At 27.1% G+C, this 23,234-nt stretch overlaps 1 protein-coding gene across 2 annotated transcripts in view; it reads left to right on the forward strand.

Moving 5' to 3' along the window:
* LOC100208394 (uncharacterized) overlaps window positions 1-18,874 on the forward strand; it is a 43,541-nt gene extending 24,667 nt beyond the window's left edge. For both annotated transcript variants that reach the window (XM_065793334.1, XM_065793335.1), the window contains 9 exons: window positions 7,634-7,727; window positions 7,883-7,943; window positions 13,270-13,447; window positions 13,593-13,721; window positions 15,312-15,395; window positions 15,488-15,545; window positions 16,138-16,352; window positions 16,435-16,646; window positions 18,565-18,874. In XM_065793334.1, the coding sequence (XP_065649406.1) occupies window positions 7,634-7,727; window positions 7,883-7,943; window positions 13,270-13,447; window positions 13,593-13,721; window positions 15,312-15,395; window positions 15,488-15,545; window positions 16,138-16,352; window positions 16,435-16,646; window positions 18,565-18,757 (1,224 nt within the window). In that variant the 3' untranslated portion in view covers window positions 18,758-18,874. The remainder of the gene's footprint in view (window positions 1-7,633; window positions 7,728-7,882; window positions 7,944-13,269; window positions 13,448-13,592; window positions 13,722-15,311; window positions 15,396-15,487; window positions 15,546-16,137; window positions 16,353-16,434; window positions 16,647-18,564) is intronic.
* Window positions 18,875-23,234: the final 4,360 nt, after the last annotated feature.

A 23,234-nucleotide genomic window follows, 5' to 3' on the forward strand; every position in this document is an offset into this window, starting at 1 on the left:
CCATTTTTAGAAATAGATTCAATCTTTAGTGCATTGAAAGCATTTTTAAAATACTGCTTTTTTGGATATTCTGCTAATAATTGCTAGCAAATTGTAGATAGCTCCTATTTTGGTATGTTATCAGTTAAAATATCTTTTAAATTTGAAAAAATAATATTGATTACATTTACAGAACATCTATATTTTCTTCTCAGGTGTAGAGCTAATGCACCAAGTTTTCTATTCTCTGAAGGAATCTCAATGTCAATTTCTTCAAAAGTGTTTTCAACATCTTCAGTCATACTAATTGGAATGAGACTTTTATAAAGAAGTTGAAAACCTCTAACACTTTCAATTTTAGTAAAATAATCATCACATACTACTGAACCTGCCTGACCATGTAATTTAAGATGAGATATCATTATATAAGGTCTATGTGTTTTAAAATCACAAATACAACAATTTAACCTTACTTTTTGGATTGCATTTGTTTGCGGATTAGATGCGAAAGCCACTTGAGCAGTGTATGATAGTAGACTGGAAATGTCTGTTAATGAAGACTGTGGAAATGCACATTTTTGAGCTAAAGCTTCCTGAATAAATACTGATTCATATACATCTGCTGCGCTCTCAAAATTTGATTGGTCACTAGATTGTTGGTGTGAAATAAGTGTCTCATCATAAGTTATTAGTGGAGGATTGGACAAATGCTGTGAACAATATTCTGCTGGTGAGCATGATGACATATAAGGCTGACCAAGTATATTTGTTACTGGTAAAGATAAACACTGATGTGGCGAAGAAGCATGAAAGTTTTCAAGGTTAGTGTAGAGATGGTTTTTAACAAGAGAAAATTCATTCATTCATAGACACTAGTAAAGACAAGGCCTAAACTTCCAGATTTTGCTCATTTAGAATGGCAACAAAAGTATCTTCATCAACATTACATCCATTTCATGTGATACCACAAATTTTCTCACTTGTGCAAGCAAAAGTCTTTGAAACTAAAATAAAAACATTACTTTAAATAAAAACACAACTTTGAAACTAAAATGAAAACAAAACATACATTTTCTTCAGACCTGTCTATGTCCCTTTTGTAGGCTCTAAGTATATTTCAAATTTATTTACAAAGAGTTTGAAAAATTAAAAAGGTAATGTAGGGTAACTTTGACACCAGAACTAGACAACCCCACTTAAAAGCAGCAACTTAAAATAAAACATATCATAAAATAAAATATATATTTATGGGTATAAATAAAGATATATTTTATGTCAAAATGTATCTGTTTAAGGTGGACATTTCGCAGTCTGCTTTTACCTTATATATGCAATTACCTTATGAAAACTTGATTAAAAACTAAAATGAAAATATTAAATAGCATACATATACATTTGCAAAAATTTTGCTTAGGCAAAATGTTACATAAAAATTTTACATTATTCTCAACAGCAATCTATAATCATTATTAGATGTGTATTTCTGAAAAATTTAAAAATAAATCTGCATTCCATTATTTAAAAAATCAATAATATTGCTATTATTTGCAATAACAATTTTTCGCTTGCCAAGGTTACTTAACACTAACAGCTTTGACCATTTTATCTTCTTCTTTGTTATTTCTTTTCTTGTTACGATTTAAATTATGAAAGTAATGGTGTTTAATCATGTTTGTATAAACATTATTTTGTATTAATACTTAGGCACGTTAACTAATCAAATTAAAATATAAAATTAAATAATAATTACGCACATTAACTAATATAATATATTATAAGTAAATCATATATTGTGTGATTTTATTTTAGAGATTGCAACAATTAAACAATTTCAAAAATTCTTTCAATTGGCGCTTTTTTTACTAATACTTTTATGATGTCATATGTAATATGTGATGACATATTTCCAACCAATGATATATATTATTTATATATCATTGTTTCCAACTAACATAACAGTTAAACATAACGCCTTATATTTATATACAAGAGTGATAGGAATAATGTCAAAAAATGAATTTCGGAATAATGCTGAATATATTGAAAAGACCTTATGTCGCAAAAAAAGGAATAGTGTTGCAAATAGTGAAAGGAATAATGTTGCAAACAGTAAAATCGGAATAGTGTCGAAAACGAAAAAAAGGAATAGTGTCGCAAATAATAGAAGCGATAGTGTCGCAAATAGTAAAAACGGAATTGTAGTCGGAGAGAATTAGCGAAAAATAGGATCAAACCTAGACTAAAATAGTATTATGCTGAAATTTGGCAGAGAGAAAATGCACAGTCTTTGGGTGGGCGTAAAAAAAAACCAGTTGATTGCGCTACAGTATTATCCCTTTAAGTCAATTTTAAGGGCAAAAAGGGTCCATTTTGACACCTCTAAAATCTTATAAACTTTAAACGATTGGATAGAAAATTTTATCTTGATCAATACTTATATGAGAACTATGACTTATAAGCAATTAATTGAAAAATTAAAAAATGTCAAACTATTTGAAAATCAAAGATATTACCTTAAATTCATTATTCGACACTATTCCGTTTTTTTGTTTTTGACATCATTCTATAAACTCATTTGCGGCACTATTCCGTTTTTTTGTTTTCAATACTATTCATTAAATTCATTTTCGACATTATTCCTTATTCTGTTATTCGACAATCAATTATGTGACAATTTGCAACCCTCTTCCTTTTCCACATTTTCGACAAACAAATTTGCGACAATCAAAATTTGCGACAATCAAAATTTTGCGACACTATTCCGCCACACCACATACAAATATACAAATAATTGTGGCCAACGTAACGTTTTAGACATATTTATTACTATAATAACGGTAAACATAACCCTAAACCTTTTATTTACCGTTATGTAACCGTTATGTTAGCGTTATATTTTTTGCTGTGCAACCAACGCGTGTTACTCATAAAAATAACATCTATCGTTGATAATATTATTATTAAGAATTTCAGTATTAATTTAAAGTTAAACAGTGATATGATAGAAACAGATATTAGTGACCATATCCCTGTTTTTTTAACAACAAATGTTGAAAGCTGTACAATCAAAAAACTCTTAATATAAAAAGGCAAGTTAACAATGAGTTTTACATATTCGAAAACTTTTGCAGGAAATCAATTGGAAACGATTCAACGATTGTAATGACGCAGATTTTTTTAAAAACACAGATAAAAATTAATAATTTTGAGCTGTTCACAAAGTTAAAAAAACCATTAACTCTAAAAAAGTGGATGACAAAAAGAATTTTAAAATCATCAATGAAAAAATAAAAGGTCTACGAACAAATTAAGAAAAAAATCAATCTTCATAACGAAACGAAATATAAAAATTACAAAAAATAATTCAAAAAAATAAAAAAAGCATTAAAAAAAACTTCTTTTCGAGTTTACGGTATAAAGCGAAATCCAAGAAAGACTTGAACTAATTTTAAGATTTTTAATTAGAAAAAAATTGCTGAGGAACTAAATTTTTTATTTTTTATAAACATTGGGAAAAAATTGGACAGTGAAATCTCTCCAAGTAACAAATCTTTTTTGAAAAAAATCTGAATTTGTAATAGACAATTTAAAACTTTCCATTGATAAGCATTGTTTAGCTTTTAACACGCTTCAAACAAATAAAAGTGCACGACTTCAAAATGTTAGTACAAATGTTTTGAAAGCAGTCTGTGATATTGTACAATCACCATTTTATATTATCTTTAATTTTTCCTTAAAAAATGAAGTTTTATCTGATCAATTAAAATTTGAAATAATAGTCCCTATTTATAAAAGTGACAATGATTCTATAGAACTGACTATAGACCTTTCTCAATACTTTCCTGTTTTTTAAACCTTCTTGAGCCTGTAGTGTACAATAGAGTATACAATTACCTAGAAAAAAAAAATCTTTTATATTATAAGCAATTTAGTTTTAGAAAAGTTACTGCACTAAGCATCTTGATTTGACTTTAGTATTTTGAAAAGATTTGATGACAACATATATACACAGGTTTTTTTTGTTGATTTATCAAAGGCATTCAATACTGTCAATCATGAAATCTTTGTCTATAAATTGCAAAACTACGAAATTTTGAATTCGAACTTATAATGACTTTATATTCTTATTTTAAGAATTATAAACAATTTGTTACGTATGGCTTAACTAATACATAGAAATTATTAGTTGTGGTTTCCCTCAAAGCTTAATTCTTAGTCCTCAGCTATTTCTCGTAAATATATAAATGATATCCATTTATCTTTCAAATTTTTAAACTTTATACTTTCTGTGGATGATACTAATATTCACTTTTCTGGTAATAATTTAAAATTCGTTTTTTATCTGTTAAGACATAACTAATAAATCTCAACGATTGGTTTAAAGTTAATAAACTTTCCTTAAATAAAAATAAAACAAAATACATTATATTCACAAAACGTTCAAAATCTGAGGTTTTACTCCTTAAACTCCAGGCTTAATTATAAACAGCATTAAAAGTAGAAAAAGTCCACTTAATGAAAATTTTTGGTATATTATTTGATGAAATTGAGAAAATCATGTCAAATTATAAAATATAATTATGAAATTAAATAAAAATATCAAAATAATAGAAAAAAAAAAATCTATTTAACTCTGGGGATCAAGTAATCACTTGTCTTCATAAAAAAAAAATTTACAGCAAGAAACAAACAAACGAGTCAGATAATTTTTAATGCAGATACGCACACGCCAAGTTTTTACTAAAAGAAATTTGTGCTTTAAATGCATACAAGCGAATCATTTATCAAATTTTATTGTTAAATTAAACGTGTCGATAACATCATATTTTCGGCTAAATTTCTCTTAACTAATCACAGATACTTAACAAGACATTATATTCACAATTATACATAGCGCCAAAATCACTTAAAAAACCAGACTACTCAATTACTTGTCGGTTTACGTCTGTAACACTTGATCCTAAATAATGACAAAAAAGTTTATTGCCAAAATTAAAGCAAATAAAAAAAAAGCGAAACAAAGTTTATTAAACTCGTTTTTATGTATTTACTGGTGTATGTTAAACTCTTAAACATGTTAGAACCAATTTTACTAATATATTTTATGAATTTAAATGTATATAAAAAGTAAACTATGTCGCTATCAAAAGAACAAGATAAAAAAATGTTTTTTCTTCTGCTCTCTTCTGTCAGAATTTATTTTATTTTTACAAGAACATTGTAAAATTGTTTGTTAATTGACGAAGTATATTGAATTGAAAAATTAAATTAAATATACTTTATAGGTAAAAATATTTACTTTTTTTAGCGTATGTACTTAGAAGAAAAAATATTATTAAAGATGTTGAAAATCATCCCCTATCCTTTTTAATCCTTTCTGCTGCATGGGTTAGTGATATTGCAGAAAAAAAAGTGTTAACAAGTATATTTTATTGATGAAGTTATTCGAATTGTTCTTCCATCGATTATGTTTTTTTTATAAGTAATAATAATTTGTTTTTTATAATACTAGAGATTAAAGTTATGATAAAAGTAAATGAAATTCAGGAGTCAATCGAAAACTTGATAAAAGCACAATTTAAAAAAGAGATAAGGGTAAAAAACTATTTCTAAAAATCTAATTGTATAGGAAATATCATTAGAAAATATAAGAAGCGTCGACCATAAACTCTGGATTGTCAATGGCTATTTTTGGTTTTGCATTGTCCTATTGTATAAAAATAGTTTAGGGTACCTTCAATTTTTATCTGTTAAAAAAAGGCTTTACGGCCAAGTGGGCACGGTATGTTATTAAAACGTTTTTTAGACGTTTCTATAAGGTTTAAACCAAATAAAAACGTCCAAAGAACGTTTTAAAAACGTACTGTGCCCACTGGGGGGTGATGTGCGTACTTTCAAATCACCATTCTTAAGTCAACGATGAAGGGTTGTTGTTGGAATATTTATAGATCCTGCCGATGCTCTAATTGTTTTCCGTTTGTTCAATAGGATTTCAGAAACTCTTCCTTACAATTGAAAATTTTTCTTCTTTCGTCCAGATCTTCTTTTTTTTTTAGAGCACACGTTTGATGGCGAATTTTCTTTTCCTTGACGCGAATGGTTACTGATTGTTTTAGTGCAAACAATAAATCTTTCAGCAATCTTTTTAATTAAACCTTTTTCAGATTTCCATCAATGCTCTGGGATAATAAATTATTCTACGTTATTCGTTTGTAAGCTTACTATTATCTCTTTTACTCATTTTCAAAAAAAATGTTAAAAATATTTTTTGACTAAAAAAGGTTTTGCTAGTTGTTTCTAAAAGTTAGGTATATTGTTATTGCCGTAGAAAAATAAAATTGAATTTTTAACACGTGGTTTTATTTGGTACAAATCTTTATGAGCATTAATTTATTGAGAATGTATTTAAGTGTAGATTTTTTTAATTGATGTTATTATCTTACCATTTTTAACAAAAAAGGAGAAAATTTTTTTGATTTTTCGAGCTTTTAATTCACTTTTAGGGTCCAAGAAAAAAATACCTTTTAGGGTCCTAGAAAAAAATACCTCTTGGAAATATTCCCCCATCCTCCCAAAAAAAAGGAAAAAAAAGTTTTTATGAGATAAAATTCCCCCAGGAAAAAATCACCCGCAAAAAATTTTTTTTTTTATACATTTTGAAATCGATACATTGTCTGGCCAAACCAAAACCATCAGAAAATGTAGCGGCACTCCTAGTATGTTCTACCTATTTTTCAGTCAATAAATGCACGCTCTTTGCATGCACTTCCTATTTTTCAGTCAATTTATGAATAAAAAAAAAATTAAGGTTTTGCTTGTAACATAATATGTATGTATAAAATAATAAAAAACTATTATATTGATATATCGTTTATTTTGTGCGCAGTAAAAAAAAAATCCTGGTTTTTTCCAGAGGAATTTTTCTCAGAGGCATTTTTTTACCGAGGGATAATTTTGGGTGGATTTTTCTGGAGAGATTTTTTCATGCTACCCATTTTTAGCAAATCGGAACAGTATTTGGAAACGAAATTTTTAAAAGTAAAAAGTTTTTTCAAAAATAATAATGTGCAGTAATAAACGATATTATCGGCATAAAAATGTTTATTACATTTTAGAAAAATGTCTAAATTCTCTCTCTCTCTCTCTCTCTCTCTCTCTCTCTCTCTCTCTCTCTCTCTCTCTCTCTCTATATATATATATATATATATATATATATATATATATATATATATATATATATATATATATATATATATATATATATATATATATATATATAAATATATATATATATATATATATATAAATATATATATATATATATATATATATATATATATATATATATATATATATATATATATATATATATATATATATATATATATATATATATATATATATATATATATTTATATATTTATATTTATATATATTTATATATACATATAAAATTAACAATAAAGTTTATTGTATATACTTTTTTACGTTAAATGCAAATTGGAACAGTATTTTGGAACAGAGGGAGTTTGGAACAGAGCATTGATTTTGTTTATTTTCTAGTTATTTTCAGGCTTAAATTATTGGCTTTATTTTTAAATTTTAAATTATTAGTCACTATTAATTTATTAAACGACTTATTATCTTGAAATAGGTTATGTTTTTTGGGAAAAACAGTCACGTTTTACCTTTTTTTGAGTCTATTGGAATGCCAGTGCACCCTCATTGGAATCCTGCTGATTTTTTTAGTAAGCATTGCTTATACCTTTCAACACACAAAAAAACTCTCATCCACACATAGACAGACACACCCAAACGCGCACGCATATCCGCACACAGACACACACGCATGCATACAGACACACATACAATAATGTTTAAAAAAGAGTTTTTTCTTTATTAGTTGAGAAACTAAAGAAGACAGAAATTCACGAGAAAGTTGCTGAAGGATTTAAAGCATTTCAGTAATTGAATTATTTTTACTCTTTTTAATTGTTTTTGATTTTGCTTAATATAAGCAAGTAATACTAAGTATTAGGTAAAATATTTTAACTTTTTTACAAAACTAATAAAATGTTTTGAGAATAACAATTTAAATTTTAAAATACTGATATTCATTTCGGTTAATTAGAGATAAAAAAGTTAAAATCTAAACTAATTAGGGTTGCCATTCTCCTCTATTTTTGCATAGGAAGGCGCATTGAAAATTTTAAATTTGATTAATTGAGCGCCGCGCTCCTGCACGGAAAAAAGCAAAGAAAGGCAACTGCGCGTAGTAAAAGTATAAAAATATATATAACAGTAATTATAAGTAGAATTGGCAGAGTGAGAGAGATTCGGAATGAGAGTGAGGGTAATTAAGGATGTTAGCCACTGTTAGTTTCAGAATCACGTTGTTTCGACAACTTTTGCCTTTAACTGTTAACATATACTGCGTTAAAGTATGTGAAAAGAATTGAAGTTATTTTCCTTTGATTAATCCCAAAATTAAACAAAAATTATCTTTTTTTTATAGTTTTTTTAAAACAAACGAAATGTGAAATTTATTATTTTTAGACCTAAACATGATGAAAAATGGCTTAGTGAAGAATCTTTACCTCGAATAAAAGCTTCTTAATTTCAAACTCATATATTAAAAAAAATAACTGAAAAAAGTAGTTGATAAAAGTAACTTAAAAAAGTAACTAAAAAAAAGCAACGTATCTAATTAGGTTTCCTTACGAATTATTTTAAGTTATTTAAGTTTTGAGAATCATAAATATGATGAAAATGTCGACTGTTATGCTTTAATTATGGTTGTCAATGATGGCGTAGAAAACAAATGAGTAATACAAGAAAAATTATTGTATAAAAAAACGGTTTTCTAACGGTCAGGAGATAATTAAATGACATCAAAAAAAACCATTAAACTATATATAAATTTATAAAACCATATAAAAATATATTAAAAAACAAAGTTTATTTAAAGTTTGGGAGATGTCAACTTACATACAGCGAAATAAAATAAATCTATTTATCCGCCAAAACTTTTTATGTTTTTTGTATCAATTTCAAATCCAGATAATAAAGTGACTAGAAACTTTTTAAGTTTTTTGTTTTAAAGGCGAATAAATAGAGATTCTTGCCTAAATTTGAACCATTTTTTGCTTGTTCGTATTTTTAGTAAACATATTTAGAGAGGGCGATTAATATAATAATAATAAAATAACAATTAATAACCTTCACTTCTGTTTCAAATGTTTTTATATTTTCTATATTTTATTTGCTCTAATACAAAAGACTTTTGTCTTTTGATTAGAGCAAGTAATGAGCAACTTATATCAAGAATAACTATAATTTAAAAGTAAATAATTAGTTAATCTAATTACTCAAAACTTTGCATTTCATATTGATTTATTTAAGCGAATCGTTAATTATTAAGCATGTTATAAAGTGTAAATTTAAGAAAAAACAATTGTATAAATAATACCAATAATTTACAAAAACATTAAAAAAATTTATAAAAGATAACAGAACAAAGAATAGATATAAGTTTTTAGATAATATTATGAAATTCTTCTTGATAAATACTGATAAAGAGCCAACAATAATAAATAAGGTTTCAGATATGTTTCAGATATGTTTCAGATATGTTTCAGATATGTTTCAGATATGTTTCAGATATGTTTCAGATATGTTTTCAAATTTTCTAAGCTTTTATTATTTTTATTATTAGCTCAAATACCTAAAACGTAGATTTAAAACTATTCATACGTCTTAAAACTATTCATATGTCTGTTTATATAATTGCAGTCAGCTTGTTGATCTCCTAAAGTAGATAAACATATTTAAAGCCGGTGCACAGTGGGCCAGGTAAATGAGACATGGTGGACAAAACCTAATTATTACCCAATTGCTCCCCAAACCCATTTAGATATATAAATAATCATTATACATGAAATAATACTTATTTTTATCAAGAATATTTTAATTTTTAATAACAAAATTACAATTAATAGGCTTAGTAAAAATTTTTTTTTAAATCAACCTAATTTTCAAAAATCAAAGAACAAGTTGTGTTTAGCTACAAAGAATAAGAAGAAGTTGGAGCTGATTCCCTCAGCAAAGCCAGAACTTCACTGGGAATTTTTTTTCAACTCTTACCATTTTTTTAATGAACTTTTCTTAATGAAGTTATGACAGGATCACTAGATACAAGTAGTCTGTTAATCAGTTCGCGATTTGTGTCTATTCTAGAAGTCTTTCAACTGAAATCTTACCTAAACTTTTTAATATCCTTGTTGCGGGCCTATTGGGCCTCCTCTAACATCAGTCCAATTGGCAAGTACTGTCAAGCAATGATGGCATGGCCATGAACTAAAATTTTGTGTACTGATTGTGACATGTAATATCAGGAATACTTAGATATGTAAAGTAGAGCAGTAATACAAAACTCTTTAAATTTGACAGTAATAATTTAAATTCCAGAAAGTAAAGTGACTAGAATGATGTAAAAATAAAATTAAAGAGTTTTATCTACTTTCAAAATTTTGGCAGTTGATTGATAGTCTGCAAAGGATCGTTAGGCGGTGTTTCCATCATTACTGGTGCCTAAAAATTACATATATGTGATAGTTAACCTGATAATTTATATACAATTATTTATTTAATTTCACTTACCAGATCCTCCACTTTTTGGGAAATCCACAACCAGTCCCATTTGGTTCATAAATTTTGTCTGGATACGTTTTTTCACTTGCTTAACATTTTCTTTATCTTTAATAGTTCTAGACTGCCAATTTTGAGTTTACAGCTTATATCCAATATGCAATACCATCTTAAAAAACCTAATCCAGGAATGCAGGCTAGAAAGGCCATATTTCAGTTCTAAATTACTAGCATTGTCCAATTTCAGCACCATTTCTAAGTTATTCAAGTTTTTTTGGAGACACACCACACACAGAGCAACATTGAGTTGAATTAGTCACATCACACAGAGTAGTTTGAATTTTGCCATCAATCGTGGTCAGTTCAATAATACTTTTGACAACCAGTTCTTATCCACCAAATGTAATATTAAAAATGTCACATTTTTTTATTTCAGATTCTAAATATTTTGATTTTTTTAGGACAACAGCTTTGCTTTCTTTTTGAAAAGAAAATCTTATTGGACGACAATATGCAGTAGATGATGGCTTGTCATTACGCCATAATAGTACTTTTTTGTTATTGCAGAACCCACTGAGTTCTAGTGGTGCCAAGCAGGTCATGAACAGAGATTCTTCTTTTTTTACAATCTCCAGCTTCCTCACCACTCACTTGCTTGTACATGCTTTGCCCAGTAGCCCCATCAAATCCAGCCTAGCAATGCAAAGTTAACCGGGTCAAACCATCCAGCATTGTGCTGATCACAGGAGCTTGCACCTCACAGAGTCTTTTTACTGTATGCTATAGTAATTCTTGTAGTGGTACTTGTGCTGAATAATCATCAACAAAGATGTGTTCTGGATAGCACTTAGCTTTGGACAATCTAATGTTGTTGATTTTGACATGCAACCATCTATAATTAATGCCAGACCTTCATTAGGTGTATACATTTTAAACTGATTAGAAGGTTCTGATATCTCAGCAACTTGCTTGGCAACCTCATAATTAAACTCATTTCTTAATTTAAGCTTTGCTAAGTGGAGCAACTCATCAGTAGTAAAATTATTTATAGCATCATTGAGTCTTCTTCTTTTGGTTTTGACAGATACATCTTCAAAGAAGCAACTTGGTCTTCCACCAATTGTATGTGATTGACTAGAATTCTCAGACTCAGATATATTATTACTGCATGTAGATTTAAAGTCCTGAGCCAACCAATTTTTATTTTTACTCTCAAACTTTATATTTCCCCGGTTTGCATCATTCCATTTCTTTTAATATACTTTTAAAGACGCAGTACATCCAGTAGAACCCAAAATTGTAAAGACTAAAATAGCTTCTACAGACAAAGAAAATGATTTATCAGTAGGCTTTAGTTGGTCATGCCGTACACGTTTATGGACATCACTTATCTTCATATCAACTACAAAAAAACAATTTTAACATTATTAGTACAACCATTATAAATTAATATAACATGAATATGGTCATGATTTTCATTTCAGCTACATTTAATTAGGCCAGTATAATAAGCACAGAACCTATTATTGACTAAAACCAAAAAAACAGGTTTGTCGCGAATAGCATTTTACGACAATTTTTTTTAATGTTTACCAAACCTAAAGGGCCAGCTAAAAGCAGAATTAAACAGCACCAACAGACTGTACTTAAATTGTATTAACTTATTTTAACATTAATAAGCTTTTCCAGCAGGTTCTAAACTATATGCGCCACTTTTAACATAATATTTAATATTAATAATAAAAATCTTACTTTTAAATTTCAAAATGAAACTGTGAGTTTAATACAAGACCTTGGAATTTGTAGTGACATTTTTCGTAAAGCTATAAAATTAAATTTTAATAATGTGTCAAATAATTTCGCGTATGTTAAATAATTTAAAAGTTATTCGTTGTTATAGTTATAGATGATATATTTATTATAAAAATTAATAAATAAATTTCTAAATATATTCAATTGTAAATGATAATTGTACATTTATGATGTACTATCAAACTACAAATAATGTTTTAAACCATACATTATGCTCTTATATACATAATATACTAAGTAGTTGAAAGTATTTTGAATTTTTTTTGTGAGGTTTTGTCTACCACCTGGTCTACTGCGGGGTGGTAGTATCATGCTTTCATTAAATTGCCAATTTATGAGATACAAATATGACGTACAGTATTTTAGTCATTCCAGTTATTTCAGGTGGTTTATATTATTCGATGAACGACAATTTTACATAAACATTTAATTTAAAAGGCAATTTGGTCGTTATTTAGACTTTATATTCACTCAAAGTTACCATTTACTTGAGTCGTTTAAAAGGTCCAAAAGGTTTTGCAGACTCTAAAACGCTAAATGCAAAACATGAAATTGGTCATTTTATTTATGAAATTATTATTTTAGGAAGACAAAGTTTTGATAAGTATGTGGAAACTTAAGCATTTATAACAAAAATACTTTCATTTAGACGGGATATGCTACTTGACATATAAGCGTTTTTAATATCCTCCTCAATTTTTTAAATAAGAAATAAATAAGTAATTTAAAAAGATATATTCAAAAAATATAATTTTTCTTCATACACCTATGTCTTGTATTAATTTACCTTTGTTTTACTTAAACGTTATATTCCTTAAATTTTAAATAAAGGAAAAACATAGTTGAAGAAGAACAACGTAGCAATGCAATAAGTGAAAGCAAAACAAAAAGTCCAGATGACATCTCATTTTCATATGATAACATAGCTTATGAAGAGCATAAAGCTGTGGTAAACAATGATACTCAAACTAGTTGCGAAATTACTTCGGGAAAAAACGAAAAAAATGAGGTTTTATACGTTTTTATTAAATAAATTTAATTTCATGACCTTTTTTACATTTTTTAAATGATATTCCATAAATGTATAGATGATTTGATAAATAACTATTGATAAAATATAGAATAATTGAATAAATAAATTTAATTTTTAATAGAACGGGTCTATCTTTAAAGTACATGCTAATAAATGGCCTACATCATACAGGACCCAAGTAATTGCATTGTGGAAACGGACTTTTATTCAGACAAAAGGAGATGTTTTTAACGCAGTAAACATAACCCAGGTTCGTTAAAGGATTATTTATGTATTTTTAAATGTTGATTTATTTTAAAAATAAAAATAAAAAAAGTTTGATTTTATTCTAGAGCTAAACAATTTAGTTAGTGTAAGGTATTTGTTACTTCTAATCTAACATATGAGAAGTTTTCTAAATTTCACTAGCCTAACTTTCCGTTGGGTTATTTTATGTATTAAATCGAGAACTTTGCTGTGCTTAAATCGAAAATTGCGTTGTGCTAAAGTAGCATTATAGTTAACATCGCATTGGCATATGAGTAGCGTTGCGTTGGATTTTAGTTATAGTTTATACTTTACAACTCTTACATTGAAAAAAATTTTTTGAAAGAAAGTGCACAAATATTGAATTTTATAAAATTTGACTAAGAAAAGTAAAAAACATCAACAAAAATTTTTTATTAATTTTTAAATTCAGTAATTTTTACCTTTGTTGTTTTGTTATAGATGTTTTTAATTCTTGTGTTGAATTGCTGTAGATATTTATAATTCTTGTGTTGTTTTGTTGTAGATATTTGTAATTCCTGTGTTGATTTGTTGTAGATATTTGTAACTGTCGTGTTGTTTTTAGTAAAATAATGTTTATTTGATTGTATTTTTTTTATAGGTTCTTTGTTTGCGTTATTATTTTTTTTATTTTTACTTTGTTTATGTTTTGTTATTATTATTGATATTAATAAAAATAAGAGAAAGTGCAGGTATATCGAATACCAGTTTGTTTTGAATAAGTAGAATATTTATAAGTTAGTTCAATTAAAAAAAAAAAAAATTATTCAAAAATTATATCATTTTAATAATATAAAAAATCAAAACTAAAACAAAAATTAGGAGCCTTATCAAAATTTCTATCGAAACAAAAATCTCCAAAAGTATGATTTTACTTGAGGTGCAGGTAATTAGAAATATTGTATTCAAATTGTGTTTACCTTTTTTTTTTTTACGGACAATTATAAATAAATTAAAATCAAAATGCAATCATATATCAACAAGGTTTCTTGATAATTTAATTGAATAAAAGGAAGATTTTGAAAATATGAATAAATATTTATAAAGGATTACATTCTTACCGAAAAAGTTTTCAAAATTGACTTTTCGTTAACTTGTGACTGTCAGCAAAAGTATCTAGATAACGCATTGTTTTTATTAATCATTTACTTCATATGCTATTTATTAACTATTTACTTCATGTACTTTGACCTATATTAATTGAGATATTCGAGTATTCCAAATTACGTGCGGCATTACAAATATGCTGCACCTTCTTATTTATTATTACTATTTTTATTATTGTTATTATTTTTTTATCACTATTTTTGTAATTATTATTATAATTATAATTATCATTAATAATATTATTCTTACTAACACTGATATCGTTTAGTGTTTGCTTAATGTTAGTTAGTTGCACTATTTATAGACAACTTTGAAATGTAGAAATCTTATAAATTATTGGTTGATTGAGTATCAAATTGGTGGTCGTCATGTTGCAGCATTCTTTATTATAGTATAATCTATATTTAAATATTTGTGCAAATACTTTGTTAAATATTTGTGCAAGTATTTTTTTAAATATTTTTAGGCTTTTTTGGTTTCAATAGTTTCTGGACTTATATGGTTCCAAACACCCTATGATGAAAGTTCACTACGTGATCGCGAGGGAGCGGTATACAGTTTTGTTAAATAGCTTTATAAGCGGCTTGTTTAATTACGAAGTATTACGTCCAGTTGTTGGTTATATCTTTGTTATACTTTTAGATTTTCTATATTATGGGTTTCTTGTTTATTGAGTTAATATTTGACACGGTATTTACATGTAAGTTTTAAAAATTTAATGAATAATAAAAATATATTCAGTGATACTGCAAGTAGCAAGTACTAAAGTGTTAAGTAAGTAAGTAGCAAGTCGTTAAGTGTTAAGTATTAAATAAGTAAGTAAGTAAGCAAGTACTTAAGTATACTATAAATACTTCCCACATTATTATTATAAGTATAATAATTTATTATAGTTAAAAAGTTATAGATTAGTTAATAATTAGAGAACAATTATACACTTAATTATAACTATGTTCTTGTTATATTACTAAATATTTATTCAGGTCTAATATTCCCTTTATACTGGAGTAAAATATAAATGTACTGTTACAAAAAAAAAACATAATTAAAGCTGTATATATGTATATATGTATATATATATATATATATATATATATATATATATATATATATATATATATATATATGTATATATACTTATATATATATATATATATATATATATATATATATATATATATATATATATATATATATATATATATATATATATATATATATATATATATATGTATATACTTACATATTTATATACACGTTAATAATACTACTGATATTGCTTTTTATGTTAGTTCCTTCGGAAGATAAAGTTGTTGAAAAAGAAAGAGCTGCAGGAATGTACCGTTTATCTGCGTTTTACACTGTAAAAAATATAGTTGATTTGTCAGTTTTAATCATACCTCAATCTTTAATATACACAATATCATACTGGATGATTGGATTAAATCGTTCTCCAGTATTCTTTTTAGGCCTATTTAATGTATTTTTATTAACAGCTGTTTCACAGGTATTATTTATTAAATTTTTTAATTATTGAAAACAAAATTCAAGTGATTTTTTTTTTTTAAAGTTCGTTTTTATTCTTATAGTCTGTTGGCTTAATTATTGGTGGCAGCATTAAAAGTCTGAAAACATCCAACATAGTAACAATTTTGTTCTGTTATACAAACATGATGTTAGGAGGATTCTATACAAAAAGAATGCCAACATGGTTTTCGTGGGGCCGATATCTTTCAGTTTATGCTTATTTTTACAATATTTTTGTTAGAATGGAGTTTGAATATGCACAGAAAAATTTCCAGTAATTCTTTTTTTAATTTCAAGACATATATATACAAATAATTTTAAATGTATTTTGCAAAATAAAGTGCTCAATATTCTTAAAAGAACAATAATTTCTTTAAAGAATAGTGAATTAGTAGAAAATAACTTACCAAACTTTTTTCATTTTACACTTCATCAAATAAGACTAATCAGAAAAGAATGTTCAAATTAATAAAATTTCAATATATACCAAAACTTAAATTAGAAGAACCATAAATGTCTTAGCAACTGTAAATTTTCTTACATTTGTGGAATATGCTAACACTATTATAAAATGAATTCTTTAAAATTATTTTATGTTTTTTTAAAAAGTATATATATTTAAAGGGGGTATTTGATATAATTATTTTTTGAGCTCACTAATTTTTATAGTTTTTTTGAAGAAACTTATTTTCATGCATTTAGAATTCAATTACAATTTTTTGTTTATAAACATTCTTGGTTCGCATGTGTAGTTATTTCAAAATTTTCTTGTATGCATAATATGCATTTTTATATATATTATTATATGCAGGTGCTATTTTAAGGATGGACTAATTCAATATAAAATCATCAATATTTTTATCTTTTAATTCCAATATGTATTTTGACAAGCATGGTATCTTTGAATACTTTTTATTTTTGAAGGATTGTTTATGACTGGCAAAACACTTTTCCATTCACCCTCTGTTAAGCTAATATATTGTTTATCAGGTACATTCTTAGAGGAAATAACACATTTATATACTGTATTTTTTGAAAAATATTTTCCACTCATTTGGTCAATTTTTTGTTTTGTTTACAATAACAATTTTTGTTGTTTTTTCATTAAGGGTTTATTTTTTGTTTAGCAAAGCATTATTGTAACCTTTTGTAATTCTTTCCATACTTTTTGTGCAACTGTAGCTAACTTTGATTGTATTTCGATTAAAAATTTGATGTAACCTTTTAGAAGGGAGGGGGGGGGGGATTTTATAGACCAATTTTAAAAACACTTTTACTACGTTAGTGGAATCAATTTTGTTTTATATGGGGTTCAATCGAATTACATTTCCAGTTTTATTTCACTTTTTTTATTCTTCTAGGATTAAATTTTATTTTAATCTGTTATTAATTGAAATCGGGATTTGTTTTAGAATTTGGCGTGGATGATTTAAGTTAATATGCAACAATTCATTTGGTTTTTTTAAAAGCTTATATAAATTTTCAGAGAGATTAAATGTGACATCCAAAAAATTCACAGTTTTTAAATTTATGCTTATTTCGATTTGAAAACCAATATTTTTACAAATTTTTATTATATCTTTTCTAACTTTATCTAGCTGTGGACCAGATTTTTTACGCTTTACTATTAAACCATCATCACAATAAAGGCATAGGTCATTAATGTTGATTATTTTACTTAATAAATCTAGAATATATAGTTCCACAAAATCAAAAACTTCTGCGTCATCATAACTGCCCATTGTTACATCAAAGCAGTCACGTATGTTTTTTTTTTGTTTCTTTATTATAATAAAGTTGTATTTTATTAAAAGAGTTCGTTGGGAAGTACACTTTTTCTAAAAACCGAAAACAAGCAAAGTATTCACTAATAACCAAGATAATCATTATTATGGATAAAATAAAAAAATTCCACTTTTAACTCCTGATTTGGAAAATTTTGAAAATGACCTTTTGCACTTAATTAAAACAATAATTTTTCAGGCTATAAATAACAAATTTGAAAAAGAACTAAAGTTAAATGTTAAAAAATTAAACCAAACCCTAATATTCTTATTTTCGTTGTTTTCATTTCATACTGTATAAAATGAAAATATTTTGATAAGTAATTTTCTACTATATATATATATAATTTTCTACTACATAACATTTATGTTCTTAATTTTTTCTTAACAAGAGCATTTTTTTTTTAGGTGTACTAAGAAATCTACATATCGTGAATGCTTTTATAATAACAGAAGCTACATCACTGGACCAGAGTTATTAACTTACACAAGTCCCATGGCTCTAGATGTTCCACAAACAATAATTTTTTTAGTGTCGTTGATCCTGATTCTTCGAACTATATTTTATTATGTGCTTAAATATTGCAACAAAATCAAATAATAAAAAGTTGAACTGACACTAAATTAAGTAAAGTTTACTAAATTAAATTGAAAAAAATTAACGCAAAATTCTGAAGGTTTATTAAATTAAATAAAAAAAATTTGAACTGACACAAAATTTTATTTTTTATCATTTTATTTGAAACTTCATAAAATTAAAGAAAAAAAGAACTGGAAATTAAAAATTTTGGTTTAAAATAAGCATAGAAGCATCTAAAATGTAAATATAAAATTCTTTGAAATTAGTGTAAAAGACGTCTAAGTTTACGTCTTAAATAAATGTCAGACAATAAACAAACGTCAGATAGACGTCTATTGTTTAGATGTTTTTAAGATGTTTTTTAATTGACACAAAATGAATGAAAAGTTGCAATAAAAAAAAAAATATTTTAGATAGATGAATAAAAGATGTAAAACATGAAACGAAAGATTTATATAAGATGTATAATAATGCGACTCTTACATAAATGAAGAAGTTGCGTTTAAAAAACGTGCATCGTTGAATTAACGTGTAGCGTTTAAAAAGACGTGATGCTCCAAGTTTTATTCAGACTGTAAGTTCAACAAATTGTCTCAGTTTTAAAGTTGAGCGATTGAATGCATATGATATGTATTTAAAATAAAATATGTAGTGTGCTATGTAAAACACATAAAAATAAAATAAAGGTTATTAACATAGCTCAACCGTCCACAATGTTGATGCTAACGATGAAAAATATAGATACAAATATACAGCTGCGCAGAAATTTGGAGGACGACTGACTTAGTTTTCATTTGTTTTTTTTTCGAAAAATCAAGATTAAAAATGTAACATAACTATAAGATTGATTTTTAAGATTTATCTAATAGTTAGTCACCTGCCCTTTTTTTCCTAAGTACCATTTCAATACATTTCAGAATGTTTTTAGAGAGAGTTAAGTAGAGACATTTCCTGAATTTCAACTCTTTTGACTTTGTCATCAATTCTAGAATCAAAGTGAAGCACGCTCAACACATCCTTGATTTCATTTCCGTCCAAACGTCTTTTTTCAGATCTGGGCTGTTACTGAGCCACTCCAACACATTAATTTCTTTGCTCAAGAAGCATACTACTGTTTCTTTCGATGTACGGCACCTTAATTAGCACTCGTTGTTTTATTTTTACAAAGAAAGTAAAGTGTTGCTCTGTTCTGTTTACCACTAAAGCAACCCTGTTACATGCACGCAATGTTTGACAGTTCTTTGGATGTATTTAAGATGGTCTAAATCACGGGAACGAGACACTGGTATTTGGTGTCATGAAAAAGTGTTTTTGTCCGACAGCAGTGCGGTAAATCATTGCTCTTGTGTCCAATGCTTATGCCTGCAAGGCGATTCTTTTTTTCACATTAACGGCCGCAAGCAGTTATTTTTGTGCCATTTTGAAGCCTGATTTAACTATTCTAACAAAACGGTTCAACTTTTTTTGCATCTATTGCAAAACAGTTAAACTTGCATTTTTTTCGAATTCTGCGGCAGGAACACTATACGTTCTTCATGAAAATGAAACAATAAGTTCTAAACGATATTGTAGGTGTTTAAAACAAAAACCTTAAGAGACTTTAGAAAATTATCAATCAACTTTCTTTATGTAAGATGGCGCTTGTTATCTTACATTGAAGCAAATTAATTATTGTTTTTGAGCGGCCCCAGCGCACATTACCTTACATTTATAAGCAAATTAGTTACTGTTTTAGAAAACATTTGGAAGGAAATGAAATCAAAGACTCGAAGTGAGCGTGGTTCACTTCATTCAGGACATGCCCCTACAATACTTTTAAAAACTCTCTGAAAGCACGTCAAAACGTATTAAAATGGTACATAAGAACTGTAATATTGTTTGCTTTTTTGAAAGAAAAAAAAAATAGTAATAAGTCTTTTCTCTTAAATCCTATTAATAATTATTGATTAATTACTTTAACAAATGGTTCTTTTAATAACTTTTTATTTCAAATCAACTCTTATACTCAATTTTGTTTTAAGTAAATCTTGAGATCTATATTGTCTTTTATTAAGTTGCGTCATATTTTTTTGTTTTTGTTTTTTAGTCTTTTGTTAATTAAAGAAAAAAATATATTTCAATTACTTTTAAACGGTATTATAAAAAGTTTATCTTATAAAATAACTGCTTGTAATTTAAAAATACGATGTAAACTAGGAGGCTTAGTGATTAGACTACTGTTGTCTTTTTTTTTCCCCGGCCATGTAAATATTTATTTATACATTTTGGTGGTGTAGCAATATTTAAACGGCGAAATATATAAAAAAAAAAGTCAGATATCCGCAAAATTTCTGTGTTAGCTGTAGTATTTGTAGCCAACGTTTTTTTTACGGTGTCAAAATATGCTTTTTAACGCTCTCAAAAAAATAAAAACGAGCTGAACAATAAGAAATAAAACGGAATAATTAGCTTAAATATTTTAAAATCCAAGATATTTAAATAATTGCTATTGTTGTAAAAGTGTACAGTTTCATTTCCAGCTTTGAGAGCTGTAAATGTTTTTTTTTTTACAAGTTCAATAGCGGTAGTGGTGTAGTATTAGAGCGCTCGCTTCATAGGCAAGAGGTTCCGAGTTCGATCCCCACCACATCCCTGGTAGTACTGCGCTCAACTTGTTTCTCCGCGCAGCGGCCTTGTTCGTCAAGGTTCGTGTTTCGGAGTTATAGAGTTGAGAGAGGGTTATAACCACAATTAAGTAGCCTCCTCATCTGTAGTGGCCTTCTGGGCCTTGGGGAGGTGAATTAACAAAAAAAAATCTATACGAGCATTACAACCTCTAGTTTGGAGCTCGGCCATATGCTGAGTTTCGAGTTTGCAGCTCGGCCATATGCTGAAATGGAATTTGCTAATTTTGGTTGTTTATAATATGAATTTATAAACATTTAAAATAAATTTATAAATATTGATAAAAAAATATTGAGTGTAGTCAGCTTGAAAACTTCTAGTTTTTCTTTTTTTTATTCTTTCAAGTTTTTCTTCTGGCCAAACCAGGATCATGAAAATATAAAAAGAAAGGACGTCAACCTTTTATGGAATAGAGTAAGGTGTATCTAAATAATGATTCCACCTGATAAAGTTTGAAATCATTAATACACCTTTGGATGCATATTCGAGGGTTGATTACGAGGGATCGGTATGCAACTGATATAAATATTAATACATTTGACTTTTTATTTTTCTTTAATATTACTTTTTTTTCTGGTTGTTTTTGCTTGCATTAAGTTTTTATTACTGGTTGCAATATTGCTAAAATCACGGACACCTAGAAAATGTGGAAGCCGTAATTTTTATTGCTATACCCAATGAAAAATTGCACATGGGATACAAGTGGTTTTTTTCGGATGTAACCCGTGCGGGGATTATTATTTTGCCCCTTTACATTTAATGATTCAAATTTAAGCACTATTTTCCGTTGGCAATTTGAACTGTTTGAAGAATAAAGTTGCACATAGATTCTTTTAAATCTCTACATTTTTGCGAATTTGAACAAATATAAGTAAGGGTTTTCAAATGCAGTTTTGATAGATATATGACCAGTTGTTAAACATGGAAGGTTAGATTTTTAAATAAAATACGATGATTTCTATACAAATGATTTCCCACTGAGCTGGTTTTTTTATTGTATTTTAGCTCTTTGTTGCAAGTTTCGTTAGTTAAAGTATCTTTATATTTACACGTTGTTATTGTAGAGGTATTGTTTATTACAAAACCATTCCAGACGCTACTTTAATGAAAGTTTTCTTTTCAATTCGACGTTTTTTTTCGAATTCGACATTTTGTTTCTACCATAAAAAATGAATGAAAATTAAATTTGTATTAAAATTAAGTCAAAGGAGTTAAAATAACTCTTTGTTGTTCTTTGTTTCGTTTCTCTAACATTTAGCAGCATGGTTCAGAGGAAATTTTTTCAATCGTTAATAATGTATGAAAAGAGGTAAAACAATCGTTAAAAATTTCCGTCGGGAATTATTGTTTACCAATCATTATGCATGGCCGGCGACACGGGTTTCAAACTGGAGGGGGCACAATCGTCAGTTTCTAAAAAAATGCCCTCTACATCTAGTTTTTTTTTTTTTTTAATGGTCCCTCAAAATAGCTCGTACACCCCGGTCCCCAGTGTAATCGGCCGAGTAATGTAGTACCAGTAAGATTGGGTGGCTTTGGCCCATTTTGCATCTTAATGTCTACTGCATGAAAGCCACAAAAGTTATTTCCTCAAACACTAAGTACTTTTAGAAGTGCATAGAAAGGACAGTTAGAACTATCTGTTTCCCATTTGAAAATTATTTACCTGAAGTATCTTTTGGGTGGTTTAAATGGTGGGCCAAAGTCACCTTATGTGTTAGGGTGACTTTGGCCCAACCTTGTAAAAAGGGACTACAGGAAGCAAAACAACAATAAAAACAACAATATTTAGGCAAAGAAAATAAATTTACAAAAATAAAGTGACAAAAAAAGA

This window comes from Hydra vulgaris, chromosome 03 (assembly GCF_038396675.1).
Source record: "Hydra vulgaris chromosome 03, alternate assembly HydraT2T_AEP".
Lineage (NCBI taxonomy): Eukaryota > Metazoa > Cnidaria > Hydrozoa > Anthoathecata > Hydridae > Hydra > Hydra vulgaris.